At 50.1% G+C, this 15248-nt stretch overlaps 1 protein-coding gene across 8 annotated transcripts in view; it reads right to left on the reverse strand.

Moving 5' to 3' along the window:
- neo1a (neogenin 1a) overlaps positions 1-15248 on the reverse strand; it is an 82161-nt gene that overhangs the window by 47531 nt on the left and 19382 nt on the right. For all 8 annotated transcript variants that reach the window (XM_035523744.1, XM_035523729.1, XM_035523739.1 and 5 more), the window contains exon 2: positions 508-819. In XM_035523744.1, coding sequence (XP_035379637.1) covers positions 508-819 — 312 coding nt within the window. The remainder of the gene's footprint in view (positions 1-507; positions 820-15248) is intronic.

Consider the following 15248-nt stretch of genomic DNA (forward strand, 5'->3'; position numbering starts at 1 on the left):
CGCTGCAGCTGCAAATTGAATTTCAGCACGAGACCAACTCAAACACCTAATAATCCCTGTTGCCCACCTCCCAGAAACCAAAACAAGGTCACTTTCATCCTGCCTCGCCAGGCCCGATATCACCACGGCAGCGATGACAAACAAACCTGCTCCGACAACATTTACAATGGAGCTACATCAGAGGGGACGTCCAGGTCCACCTTGCTGGCCACCTCCTGCGGCGCGGCCGCTGCGCGCCGCAGGACAGAGGGGAGGGGAGCAGGGAAAATGGGCTGCTTTCTTTTCCAGCCTTTTAAATGCTAATGCAAACACATTGCTGTCATAGCGATGAGGCTGAAGGAGTGGGATGGAGTGTCCAGCCCACCACTTGATAACACCTTGCCCGCTCATCGATACGAATGGCACATAAAAGGCCACTGCCAATGCCAATCGATAATATTTTTCATTTATTTCACCTCTACGGACTGTGGTTTACGAACGCATGCTTTATAGGGCCCCACGCCTCACCCGCTACACTGAGCCTAGCCGTGCGGCTGGCGATGGTGCCCAGGCTGTCGATGGTGGCCACGCACTGGTAGACGCCCTCGTCGGGTTTGTTGTGCTTGGAGTGCATGACGGAGGTGATGAGCAGCGCGCCGTCGGGCAGCACCTGCCGGCGGTCGTCTGGCACCAGGCTCAGGCCGTCCTTCTTCCAGCGCACTCTGGCGGGGAGCACACTGTGGACGGAGCAGTTGAGTATCGCCGGCAGGCCGCGCACCGTCAGCGTGTCCGCCGGCTCCACGGCAAACCAGAAGGGGCTGAAAGGCTTTACAGCAGAGCCTGTAGAGGAAGACAGAGGACACATTAAGAACTCTAATACCCAGAATCCCTTAACAGCAGCAAAGATACTTGATCAGTCTGTCTTTTGTCTAAGCTATGTTGTTTTTACTGTTGCTTGTGGTTATAGTTAATGTATAACAGTAGAAAGATCATATTAGTGACTAAATATATCGACTAGAGTGATTAGGTTCAGGTGGTTTGAAGTGCAGTCAAGTCAGGCCATCGTCCAGGGACAGCAGAACAGTGGCACGCAACATCCCAGAATTCCTCCCCAGCCTCTTCCATATGCACAAGCAAGCCCATTGCGACAAAAATATAAATGCTGAAAAAAATCATTTAATGAAAAATGAACTTTGAAGTAATTTATTCATAAAAACCAACGTATGAGTGTAGCCAGTGGACATCAACAATTTTTTTGGGTTGTTTTTTTTTCTTGGGGGGTGGGGGGGGGCATCATTTATTGAAATTGGAAGTTAGTCACAGGACTAATGCACAGTCAAAGAAAATGCAATTACTCTGTTCTCATAAATTATTCAAAGCTTGACCCCAAGAGTCATCAAGAAATTGTTTAAATAAATAAGGAATTATCCGCACTACTGGGACAGGACAGAAATAATGAGCTTTTTAAAGTCTTTCTTATGAACGCCTGAAATAAGCCGAATGCTAAATCCAACTGTGGAGCAGCTTGGCCCGCCTCACCGAGTCAGTCCCAATGCTACCGAGAGCCTGAGCTCACAGTCGCCGCCTGAATATGAGCGACCCCAGCTAACAACACTGTCCCGGAGTCCTCGTAGTTCCCATCATGCCCTGCTCCACAGCCTGAGGCCATGCAACCAGCGAACCACGACTTTCAGCGGTGGTCGCTGGCATTAACGGGAAGATTCCCCTCCTACGCCTTCAAATTGGTCTGTAAATGGGCTGCGTGGGGTGTCTCACAGAGGCAGAGGTGGTAAGTGTGGTCTGGCATCTGCGAGCCGAGATACCGTAGGTGCTGTGGCGGAGCTCAGAGTTATCGCTGCTATCTGCCGATTTCCGCTCTTCCGATTACTTCTACAGCATCGCTGCCGAGAGTCGTATGGCGGCAGGTTTTGCCAGCCAGGCTGTTCTAGTACTAAAGAACGTAATCTCCCTATCTGGCAAATGGTAGTCCAAAAAACATTTTAAATAAAAAAAGGTTTGGTTGCAGAAGCAGGTCGGTTAGCCCAGCGTAAACACACCTGGATCAAATTAAGGCTGGCAAGATGGATGCTGTAGTGAGCAACAACAGTCAGTTGACATGGGAGGTTCATTAGCCAACCACCCCCCCCCCCCCCCACGGGTGTTTCAACATAAAAGGCATTGTATTGGAAAAAATGGTTTACGGACTACAACTGCAGAGGGCAAACGGGTTGCTGAGGGGGACTCGGCATGTTTCCTCCTTCCCTCCGACTCTATAAAACCAAAGTGATACGACAGGCCTGCAGATGAGACCGCGGACACCTCGCATGATTCGCACAGCCAGATGGCGCGTCCTGGCGGCTGGCGGCGAGAGGGAAATTCCACCCTCCTGCAGGCCAGGAGCGAAGCCATGCGGTTAATCATTAGCTTCTTTAGCGGCGGTGCGCCTCTTGGGTAAAGCCGGCAAGGCGTGGGGCTCGCAAAGCTCCCCGCTAGCCACCCGAAAAACGGAGGACCATCTGCCCGGGGTAGACGCAATGTCCCTCGGCCCCAGAGCACAACAGAAGCAGGAGACGCCAGTAGTTGCCTTGATCCACTTCCCCCCCACCGTGCTTCTCGGCAAGTCTGTTACCACCACAGGTGCCCAGCTGAACAGGAAGCCGTGCGCTTAAATCCACACAGGAGTCCAAACACAAGCAAGCAACATCTGACCAATTTTCTGTTAATTCTCAAACCCCAACCGATGGCGAAGGTCCAGTTTTGATACTTCGGTGTTTCTGCCTCGAGGCCGCGACAAATTTCCACAGGAGAATGCAAATATTTATTTATGGTACAAGACATGAGGCGTAAGTGCTTTCAGTCCATAAATGTTTCCAAGAAAAGGCAACGTTTAATAGCTCTGTAATCGTTAACATTTAATGGACTAAAGCCAAAAGGAAAATGCGGCAAATAATCTATAACTACCTAAAATTCAGATGCACAATTAAAAACTAGGAGTTAAGCAGAATTAGAATTTGTATTTAGCTGATATCCTCAATGCAGGCGCTAACCAGGAGGGCATGTTCATTCCCAGACTACAGCAATAAAAACCAGGCAAGAGCCAATGAACATGCCCTGATAATCAGGAGACGGACAGATGGGAAGGCCGAGAGTCCACAACCTGCACCTCCCCAGCTCAAGGGCGAGGTCAAAACATTCATGTACTGCTAAACACAAATCAAGCACCTCGATAACACCGGACTGGTCCAAACCTGACCGCTGAACAAAGCCTTTTCTGCATGGGCTGCAAGGAGAACTGCATTAAATTTATTATCATGGATAGTTTGTACCTCGTTAACGTTACGCCAGACACTTTTCACCTCCACCAGAGAAAATTTCATGCCCCTCGGTACTAAAAATTAGGTCACTACTGTATGACCAATATGCCAGAAAACTAGCAAACAATTCACAAAAAAAAGGGTAAGATATCATGAGCTCATTCTTTTGTTCAGTAAGCCTTAAACATTTGTATAAGGAGACTTGAAAAAACAACAATGCCCAAAGATGTTATTTACACGCAGATCAGCCATGGACTGCCAGGACGATCATTTCAGCTTGTTTCCCACAATAACCACACCAGTTTCTGCAGGAAAGATGAATGGGGTGCCTGTGTGTCAGAAAGCACATTAAGGGCAAAACTCATCTACCTTTCATTCCAACATGCCCCGGGAGCAACTTTAAAATGTGTGGGCAGTTGGGAGAAAATGAGGTTGTCTGGTTGATAAGCGTGTGCTGCTACCAAGTCTTAAAGAATGGCATTTTATTCCATGGCCAAAGTGCGTTACAGACGCGCAGCAGAAGGCGGGGCTCGTGGGTTCGCATGGCCAAGCAGACGATGGGGTGGGGTATTTGCACTGAGCTTCCTGAAGCATTTTTTTTTTTTACCTACTGGGGTAGTTTTAGCAGATCACAGAGTCCCATATGAATACAACACTCCTCATTTGCTATGGTGGACGTTAGCACTGCCGATGGTTATGTGCCTTTACACAGTATGGGGGAAAGAGTATGTGATCTGAGGTTACAAATGCACTTGCGACCCGGGCCTCTCTGCCTCTCTCTCTGCCTCTCTCTCTGTGCGTGTGTGTGTGTGTGTGTGTGTGTGTGTGTGTGTGTGTTGATCTGGGAAAACCGAGAGGCACCGATTTTTTCTGTACCCATTCAGGATACAGAAGCAGGCAATGTGAGCTTACAGGCAAGGTGTCGCACCTCCCATGACTGTCAGAACAAATAAAGTACAACAATGTGCACGTGAAGCGTTGAGACCCACTACACGGCAGGCTCTAGGATTGGTACGCGCTGTAGCTAATTATCCTCCAACCTTGTTCTCGAAAACTGCTCCCCTAGACAAGCCTGCCCAAACGCCGCTCTGAGGCGCCTAGCAGCAACGTGTCTAGAAGAGACTTGAATGTGGAACTATGTAAATATAGCTATGTACTCGAGCACAAGGATGAGGAAGCTGAGATCGAGCTGAAAGTACCTACACACAACTAGTCTGTCAAACGAGGCCCCAGCAGTCGCGTCGACGCTTGCCCCAGCTCTCCGCGAGTCGTGCGCAAGCGCTCCTCAGACACAAAACCCTCCTGTTCACCATCTCTTCTCAGCAGGAAGCCACATGCCAGAGTGTGCTTGATGCCCCTGGCTGCAGCACAAAGAGTGGGCTGTGCTGATCAGGTCCGCAGCCATGACTCCCCACAGACCTCAGCCCGACCCAGCAGTAGCTAGGAACGGGTTTACTTTTTCTAGTAAATCCTGCGCCAGGAGGCCAGCCCTTAATGAAGCACCTGAGACTTCACCGCTGCGCGCTGAAACATCTGACTAATAATAGATTTACAGGATTAAACCCGCCGACGGAGGGCAAGTTCGACGCGAACAGCCCATTTTTTAGGCGTCAAGATTTTTATCACCTAAAATATCAATTCTGGTATCATTTCAATCGAAAGTCTGCACCTGTCTGTATCTCTTTGTACATGAATCTCCCTCTTTCTGCATGAGCAGAAAAAGCGCCCGGTGCCTTTATTTTTCGCTGAGCGGCAGAAGCAACTGGGCTGTTTGACCTTCAGTTGAACAAATACGCTGGAAGCAGAAACAGAGGGAGAAGCCTTTTCAACACTTTAGGCAATGAGAAAACAGACACATAATGAGGCTGTCGCCAGTAAAGACTTCATTTGGAAGATGCGAGGCTCAGTTTGCGATTCTCTTCCCGGCACTCTCTGTGGCCCCCGCCACGCCACCCACCGAGTGTGGGGGCCTCGTTAGGCAGACGGGAAACGCCACTGCCTTTCATGTCTGTCCACCTCCAGCCTGTCTGCTTCTCTCCACGCCCGTGTTCGCCTTCCGGAATCACCCATCTGTCACTGCCAAGCACGTTAAGGAACACAAGGCGATCTTCTCATGAGAGGGGAGGTTCTCGGCAACGTGAAGGACGCAAACTTCAAAGAGCAGTCGTCTGTTTTTGACATCGCACTGGAGGGATGGCACTGTAAACAGACCTAATGAAGCTGATGCTTGTAATCTGGATGCAACAAAGTAAAAATATTCCAATCAATGCCTCAAATTTACAGCCTAATAAAAGGAAGCTATACAGTATTACAGTATCCAGCACAAACATGGATACAGGAGCAGTTCTGGGGGATCTGGTTGAGGTGCCATGAAGGAAATGAGATCTAGATGTGAAAAACGTTCCATAGACTGACGATGAGTTCGCTCATAGGCTGTGCGTAACAGGAAGAACTTCCCGAGTTGGGCTCTATGGTGTGTTTAAAGACAGACCTCTTCTGAAGTCTGAAGGGGCCAGGTCACCAAGATAATGCAGGGGTGGGACCATTAACCATTTTTAAAGGTCACTGTCACAACTAATGAAAGGAGAGGAATGGAGCAGAAGATCTTTGTTATCTTTAGCACTTCTCTTTCTTCTGTGCTTCATGGGACTGCCCCGCTCATTCCAGCCACCAAGAACAACCCCCCCAATCTGGGTTCTCGTGCACAACAGTCACACCGATGGTCTGGACGTTCTGATAGCTCCTTTGCCCTCGCAGTGTGGGGCCAAGGTGCAAAGTCTGTACAAAATGATTGGTAGGCCGCCATGCCAGGTTTGCTGGCTTGGCACACATTCAACTGGCAGATTAAAGAGGAAAGAATCCAATTTTCTCAGCTCTGAACACCTCAAGCTAGCCTTCCTTTGCTTGGCAGCACAGCGTTTCCAAGACTCACCTACGTGCACTGCCTTCAAGCCGATTTTGTCCCGCTGCAACTGTACTTAGTGGAATTATTGCACAGTAAGGGGAATTAGCAGTGATTGGGATAAAAAAAAAAATAAAAAATTTTAAAGAAGATATTTATGGCAAAACCTGCAGGCTGAGAGTAAACGAATCACAAGAACATTACAAATAATAAAATGGATAAGCCTCGTTTCGCACATCTCAAATCAAAATAACCTTCAAACTATCCATTTTCAACACAAGCAAATAGCCCTTTCAAGTTCCTGTTTAACATAACACTTGCAGAGAGAGCATTCTGGGTCATTTAGCATCAATGTTATAGTAAGCAAACGCACACACTGGCCTCACTTAGGGGACCTGTGCAGGTACCTTAGTTAGACAGTTTCCTTCAAAACGGGACTTTATAATCACCCATGAAAACAAGCCAGAGGCCTCAGGTGAAGAGTGAACCGACGAAGCCGCTTCCTCCACAGAGACTCCATTATAAATCAAACAGTACTATACCGACAGGGAAAATCAGGTTTCGCGGGAAGTGCTTTATGGACAAAACCGTATGTCACAGAATAACCACACCCGTATTCTTCATTTTACTTTCATTAAATTAAATATTTACTCACTGATCCCACCTATCGGAGTTAGAACCCTAATTAAAAATGAAAGTACTTGTTTATTCCATATTTGCAAATTAAATAGCGAAGGAAAAGAGGGCTTTAAAAGACTACAGACGCAAGCCCCCAAAGAGCAGAAACGCTGAGCGGTGGGCGGGGGGTCTCTGTTTGTAGTAGAGAAAGGAAAGCAGTCCAGCCAATGACAATAGGAAGCGATGCGTCTGATGTTTGAGAGCCAACCTGCTGCCTCCCATAGACACCAACTCCCAGGGGTCCTGAGATAATTTCCTCACCGTCTCACTCACTACCGCACCCCTCACCTCCGACGGACACAGTAATTAACCACGCTGACTGGAACTCAATCGTCCTCGGGAATCAAAGCCGGCCGGGCAAGTGCAGAGAATCGCCTATGTGAGCCAGGCAAGACGCGGACAAAGAAAGCAACACTTTTCCGGAACTCAACCTCGTCATTCCGAGTCTCTGTCAGATGCCATATGGAAGGCAGCAGATTGGAACAATAGATGCAATTATGCCTTTGCAATGAATACCTGTCTAGATGGGATTTTCTAGCAGTCCACGGGCGGGAAAAGAAAGTAATGGCATGGCAGCGTTAACAATTACATTAACAGGCACATATGGTCAAGCGTGTCCCAGAACACTGATTGACAAGTACCTGGCACAATCCAAAAAAAAAAAACACAGAAAAAAAAAGGGGAAAAAAGCTTGTTTACGTGATCCTTAGGAGACGTGTTAAATACTAACAGGCTTGGCTATGCGGAGACCTATTGTGAGACAGGCTGCTGCACGAACAACTACCTCCAATTAATTTTCCTCAAGGTGGCAGAACATGATAGAAAAACTCTTATTAATAAATAAAGGGATTTTTCAAGGCCGTGACAGAAAGACCCTGGGGGCCAGGGGGAGCACAATGGTGAGCAATGACCCGGGGTGCCAGGGTCCGAGGCCCGTCTGTGCAACACCCCGGGCAGCAGCTCCCGCTGTGCCTGCTCTTAGATGTGCCCCGCCCAGCCGCTGAGCCCATCACCGCGGGGGGCAGCCCCATATCACACCACGCCACTCGCCACAGACGGCCTCCGCCGGGGGATCCCGCGCCCTGTGGCTTTGTGGAGCGGCGGTACACGTAGTCCAGCCCCTCATAGCCCACACCTTTCACACCACGCCGTAGCACGGCTCAATTTTTCGATTGGCATCTGCTCTCAACGTGTTCGACGAAAAACAAAAAGGAAGAAAGAGGATGAAACAAGGACATCGTTGTGGCGCAGCAGAGAGCAATGACGACAGCAAGAACAGCCGGCTGATATTTGGAGAAACCGGAGTAATTCCACAAAGAACTGGAGGTGGGAAGGAAGGAGGACTCATAAAGGAAGCCGATTACAACCCAATATGGTCCTCAACGATTTCCCAACACGTACCACCAAAGTACTGAAAGGACGACCCAGAGCACGTTCAGTAGCCACCCCCGGGACCGCCTTCATCTTCATCGCACCGGGGCACACTGGGAAATAACGCAGGCATCGGAGCCGCATTTATCTCCCTGTTCCAGCAGTAAAGAAAATGAAGTGCGCCTAATCAGATATACGATGAAGTCTTTTTAATGAAATAAGATATCGGATTTTTCCTTTTCCTCTCCTTCACATGCGCAAACCGAAAATCAATATACTCCAGCTCCACGACATCCACGGCCGAGCGATTCGCCAGCATCGGGTTTCCAAAGCCAGGTTTCCGCCACTTTCTTCCCAGCAATATCACTTTCGGAGATTCTCCCGTTCTCTCCATTATGGAGACATGCTTCCTGGCAGTGGTCCAGCACAGCAGAGGGGTGAAGAGTCAGGGACAAAGCGTGCTTCGGGAAGGGTCTTCTCCAGCGGCTCATCGGAGCGCCACTTCCTCTCGTTAGTCCCAGAGAGGGAGCAGACCGGTGCTTCGACTGCCGCGACTGCAATTACTGTAGATCCGTGAACTGACACGGCTTTTCTCCATCTCGAGATCAGGGCTAAAATAAGATCGGGTGTTAAAATAAAAAGCCCTGCTGCATTGTTCTGCTGCTCGTAATTCACAAGACAAATTGCTACTTGTCTGACTGCGCGATCTCCTCTACATGTCTCACGGCTCACAAGCTTATTTCTGCCACGTAAGGAATGCGAGTCATACTGGCTCCTCTGCACCAGCTGTGCACTACAATATGCTAGAGTAGAGAGGCGTGGAGGACAAGACACGTCCTCTTCTGTTACTGGGAAAAGTTCCCAGTGTTTTACGAGTAGTACCTACACTACTCGAGCCCCCACCCACAGCAAGTGCAGTGAGGGATGGTTTTCCATTATGGAACCATGGACTTGGTTCATTAGCAAAGCCACTGAGCACATCCTGTTGAGGCCATTTTAATTATAGAGCAATTTTAAAACCAACCACTCAAAACCCAAACTCAGAACTCCAGACACCGGAACCCGATGTAGTCAGTCGCTGCTGCAGGCCCATACGGGCTCGAAAGCCAAGAGCAGGACTCGGAACACGCAGGGGAAACACAATCCCGTCTGCAAAATCCACCCGCTTCCATTCAGCAGGCAAAAAAAAAAAAATCAAAAGAGCTGAGGGAAAAGTCAATCCCGTGTTGGGGGAGGGGAAGACACTCAGGCTTCAAAGCTTGTGGAAGCGAGGTGTGCTGTGACCAAGCCGCCCCAAAACGCAGATTCGGAGGTAAACATTTCACACTATAGGCGTGATCGAAGGATTTTTAAAAAAAATAACGTGGTATGGAATCCTCTATTCCATACGGCATTTCTTAAAGAACAACACATTCACGGGTGGGCCACTTATGGACAGATGCTACTATAGTGCTATGGCTAGCAGCTAAGTAATGTGATTGGGTTGCAGCACAGCAGCAGGTAGTGACAGTACTTCTATTCATCCGAACATGCATCAACCAGCGTCCAGTTTTTAGTTCCTATGGAGCATTTTACAAATAAAGGCAACAAAATGTCACAATACTCACTGTCGTCGTCAAAATTAACTGGCTGTTGTAAAATACATAGTGTAGCTACAACAAATTAGACCAGCTGGTCATGACTTGCTACAACAGTGTCCTTGGTTCTGTAGTTCCTCTACAGTTAAGTGAAAAGACTATGAGGAAATTTAATGGACAAGACACTCACTTGTCCTTTAAAGGGATTAATGATTCTCGCAGAGAATAATAATGCAGGGAAAGCACACAGGCGTCTAACCCTGACGTTTGCAGCTAGACAGCGACAATTGGACGTCACATTAAGGTATGTTACTTTCTCCAAAGAAACCTCAAATCTTGGCGAGTGAGATTGTTTCTCTTCCAATTATTTGCTACCTACACAGCAGCTTCTGTTTTAAACAGTGTCTCCTGGCCTCGCTGACGTCAGGGCACATCAAGAGAATACACAATCACCTACAATACATTTTCTCTTTTGTAGTGTCGTTGGTGATGCCTTTTAAAGTAAAACGATATATTTAGGGGTTAGACGGTGGTGTTCACCTCACATAAAAAGGTATGACATTCACGAGCACTGCTGACAGCGGTACAGTAAGCGCTTTGCACTGTCCAACCTCGGAACACCCCGCCACAGCTCTGAGGAGCATCTGAGCTGAACGCGCAGCAATTTGAAATATATGCCATGGGAATCTCTGTTGAGAGAAGCTGGAGGGCATGAACAAACAATGCATCAAATTCCCCAGACTAATTAATTCTAAAGCTCTTTTTGATAACTCAAAGCCTTCCTGGAAGCTGCGTGCGAAACAGGTTTAAGCGTCCAAACGTCAGGCCAGACTGCGGAGATAAGGCGAGCCGAACCCAAGCAGAGCCGGCGTCATTAGAGGGAGTTATTTGCGCCGACGCAAGCCGATGCCGAGAGCGAGGCTTGCCGTTCCAGTGCTGTGTAATGGAATGCTGTTCTTAACGCGCTCTCTCTCCTCGCTTCTCATCCCTGCGTCGGGGCTTATGTCCTGCTGGAGGGCAGGGTTGCTTTTGTTTAGCTCCATGCCTGAGCTCCTGCGGTCCCTTGTGGAAGGAGGGGTAAGTGTGTGAGGAGAAGCCCTGTGCTTTAACACTGCCAACGTTGCTCGTTCGGAGACGAGGAGACCCCACGCAGGCTGGAACAGTCTGAACAAGCAACACCTGCTTCTGCCCCAGTACACCGTGGGCAGAACGCTGTATGCAGCATTGTGGTTGGCATTGACGACAGAGGCTAGTACAGCCGGACGCGGGTCCGACGCCATTAGCGCGGCTAAGACAGCGTTTTATTTGTTTACACTGAGAATTACACCTCCACGCTGGTTATCGGTCTTCCGCAGATAAGAGCCCTATAACAGAAACAACGAGCTCAGGCAGACACAAACGCGGTTTGGGCCGCGTGCCGGCCCCGACAGGGGGGATTTATTCAGAGACCGCCAGATGATGGATTCTATCTATCTGTCCTCGCTATCTGCAAAGGGACTCTGCAGCGCCTCTCGCTCATAAACACGGACGGAAAAGCACTTGACACAGATCCGGCCCCCAGCCGATTCCATCAAGCTCGGTAAAGACACAGGCGGCTTCATCTGCAGAACTCGGCGCACACACACGTCGCACCTCTACAGACCACCACCATGGTCATATCTGTGTCAGTCACAGCGTACACGGTTGCGTGCGGCCTTCCACTGCGCGCAGTCCCACTGCAACAACCACGGCAGCATAAGATTAAAGTCTTTATAGACTTGATGAAATGAAATAAAAACACAAGATTTTCACCCCACTCCCTTCAGCCATTTTCCTCATTCTGTACACGGTGTATAAGCTGCGCGCTCGGAAAAAAGGAAAATCAATATGAAGCTAGCGCCACATATTTGATATCTTGCATACATCTCAAACTGGAAGAGATTCATAATTAAAAATGCGTGTTTAAACATGGACATCCCAATTCCATCAGCAGCCTCTCATGAGTTCTGGACGCAGGAAAGCAGAAGTCAACCATCAAGTTCCACTATTCCCATCTTTCTGCTGGAACCAGGGCATGGGGTAGGAGGGGTGGGCAGGACCAGCCTTCACCCCGTGTCCCATCTCCCCTCCAGCTACGCCGCTCGGGCACAACTCCTCCACGAAACTTCCTTGTCTGCGAACAGACGTGTTTGGACTCCGAGGGTGCGATCTGAAGCCTTCCTCATCAAAGCGAGCGAGGCCGCCTGGCCTCGCCGACAACAAACGGAGCCGCGTGCACCGGCGCGGCGAAACCGCTTTCGATCGGTGACTCCGCCACTCCTGTGTCACCCGTTTCCCCAGTCAGGCGAACATCAGCTACGTGCAGTGAAAACACAAGAGGACTGCTGCATTTTAGAAGTAAAAGCTCAATTTTAACCCGTCACCTGCCTGCCTAAAGTGGGGGGGAGGGGGGGGGCATGCTCTGTTGACACAGAGGCAGTCAGGAGTCGTGCTAGAATGGGCGGCACTCTGGCTGCACCAGCCTCTCGACAACACTTAGACAGACACACACACACACAGACACACACACACAGACACACACACAGACACACACACACACAGACACAGACAGACACAGACACACAGACACACACACAGACAGACACAGACACACAGACACACACACAGACACACACACAGACACACACCACTGGGTTGGGGGGGACACGTGACTCAGGAGCACTAATGATTTGTGCTCACAAAGCCTTTCCCTGAAGGGAGAGATGTGGCTCTTGCCGGCGTCCGAGCTGCAAAACAGAGCCCCGAACAGAAGGCCACTCCGGCCGCAGACCTTTAATCCCCTTTACAAGCCTATTTTTACGCCACACGTATCTGCTTTCATGGCGCTGCGCCCTCATGAATGTATAAATACACGAGCAGCAGCCACGGATTTGTAAAGAGGGGCGCCGTTTCACATCGCCACCATTAAAAAGCTTTTAACGGGCTCCTTGATTAGGACACATTTGTCTTGCGCAGATTAGTCACTCAGTTCCAACGGGGGGAAGCCATATTTGTTTGAAACTACAAAAAAAAAATGGCAGTCGAGTACAGTTGGGCAGAGGAAGCCCTGCTCTGTAACTGAAGAGTGAAATGACAGAGAAGCAGCGTCGCGGTGACGACAACACGCATTTAAACAAAGAGTTACAGAGAACGGAACAATTTCTCCCGTTTCCAAATGACATGCCAGCAAACGCAGAAGGGAGAGAGGGAAAAAAAAACAACATTATTAAAACCAGCAGACAGTTTTTCTGCTTAATGGCCGAGGGCGCTCTTCACAGCCGGAGCGCTGCTCCTCCAGCACAGACTCTCTCCATCACGGTGAGAGAGCACGTTTAATTATTCACGGGGCACCTGCAGGGTGGGGAGAGGCGACGGACGCGGGCGCATGCACGTGCGTGCAGGTCTGCTGAAGGAGCAATGCTGCAGGCGAAGGCGTCGCGTGACGCCAAACCTCCAACTACAGCCGCCAGGGCCGCTAAGCAGCTGAACGAGACGAACCCGGCCGTCACCCGGCGGATCGTGGTGATTGGTAATGCCTCCGATTGGTAAATTCCCAGAAACGGAATTTAAAAAGGGGACTCAATTCTCTCCTGGCAGACCGGGGTTGAATGTTACAGCCATTATACGTGCAGGAGTCCGGGGAAAGTGGACAAGTGGAGAAGGTCCTCTCCACCTGGCCGAGAGCAGCCATCTGATCAGCCCTCAGAGGGAGGGAGCAGACAAAGAAACTTGACTCTGTCTGCCATGTGCACCCTCACTAGCGGCTGAACACAGAGTAAAGTGGACGAACGGGGGAGGCTGCATAAAAGGAAGGACCCCATTCCAATGACAGAGACCGGCTTTTGCAGCCATCGGCACCATTATTGGAGGACACGGCCCAAAAAAAGAAAGACAGCCAATCAGAGAGGGAGCTCCTCCCCGAGCCATCCTGCTTGGCTGCGATCTTGCCTGGTTGACTGCAGTGTTAAAGGTGGGGGTGCTAATTGGTTTGCTTTCTTTGATCTGCAAACGAACTCTGTAATCCGCCTTAATCATATTAACGCAAACCCTTGCAGCCATGCGGAGCCATCCATCCCCCCACACACATCCACACACACCCACCCACCCACCAAAATACACTTTTTCAAGCCTTACACAGCCTTCACACACACAAAACAGCAACGGATACCTCAGGTTGTCACCTCCCACCCATAAGCAGCCCCCCATAACTCTTCAACCAGGCTTCCCTTCTACAATGTGATGGCACCCAGCAAGGCCAGTGGTACGTTCCGACTGATCTCTGGAGCACATAGCGAGCCTGGTCAGCAGACAGGTGGCCACTCATTGGGGAGGCCAGCCTGCCACTTCCTGTCCACGCTGGAGCTCCAGCATCTCCGCGGCTCCTCAGGAACATATGGCGTTCCTACATCAGCCCATCCTCAGCAATTCCACCGGGCGATCTTCCGCTGGCAGAGAACACGTCCCCGCCAGCCGCTTGCCATTATTAATCCTCTCTTGCAGCGCGAGCCATAGTTAGACGCGCTAGGCACAATAAAATATTGATGTTTAATTTAAAGCTGCTTTAGCATGCCGGTTTCTCTACATTGGCTTCCACCAGCTCCGTTTCACAGCATTTGTTATCGGTGAGTAATTGCAGTATTATATGCGCTACTAGGTACCAATGCATGCACCAGTAACGAGACCGATTAACATAACATACTACAGGAGTACCGGAACCGAGTGATACATATGATGTAATCTGTAGGAGCACGAGCAGTCAGGCCCGGGGAGATTGGCGGGTGCACTGTGCAGGTTCACCAATTGGTAATCAGTACAGGGGGGATGCCCCCGCTCCCTGGGCTCCCTGCCCACGCCCCGCCATCCCCCGCTCAGTGTGAGGGCCACAGCACAAGACGGCTACCGGTGCTCACGCACAAGGCCAGCCAGCGTTAATCTGCTCACGCCGAGCGTGTCACGCCTGAGGCTTCATAAGCCAGCCGAGCAGACACGCTAGACACAAACGCGCGTTCCTATGCGCCATGCCCATCGTGCTCGGCCCGGACCGACCTTTACAGCATCCAGGCCAGGAACAACCATCATCAGGTGATTACACGGGAACAATCTGGTCCTCACTGTTGCTTCTAGCCAGCACTTTCACGCGGAGCGCCGACATGCACGCATGCAAATACATGCAGTCATACCACCACCACCACCCCCACCACCACCTTAACAGCAAAGCCTCCGCCCACCCCTACCCGCCAGCATGAATGCAGCACCATGCAGCATGAAGCCAGAACGACAGAGAGGCTGGGTTTCATCTGATGATTGGGGGAAAATGGTAGAGAAGGTTGTTGGGGTTGGGGGGGGTCTGGCATTGTTGTCGGAATCACATACCGGGCGTTACCATGGTGACCCTCTGGCAATGACGGA

Source organism: Electrophorus electricus, chromosome 1 (genome assembly GCF_013358815.1).
Source record: "Electrophorus electricus isolate fEleEle1 chromosome 1, fEleEle1.pri, whole genome shotgun sequence".
Classification (NCBI taxonomy): Eukaryota; Metazoa; Chordata; class Actinopteri; order Gymnotiformes; family Gymnotidae; genus Electrophorus; species Electrophorus electricus.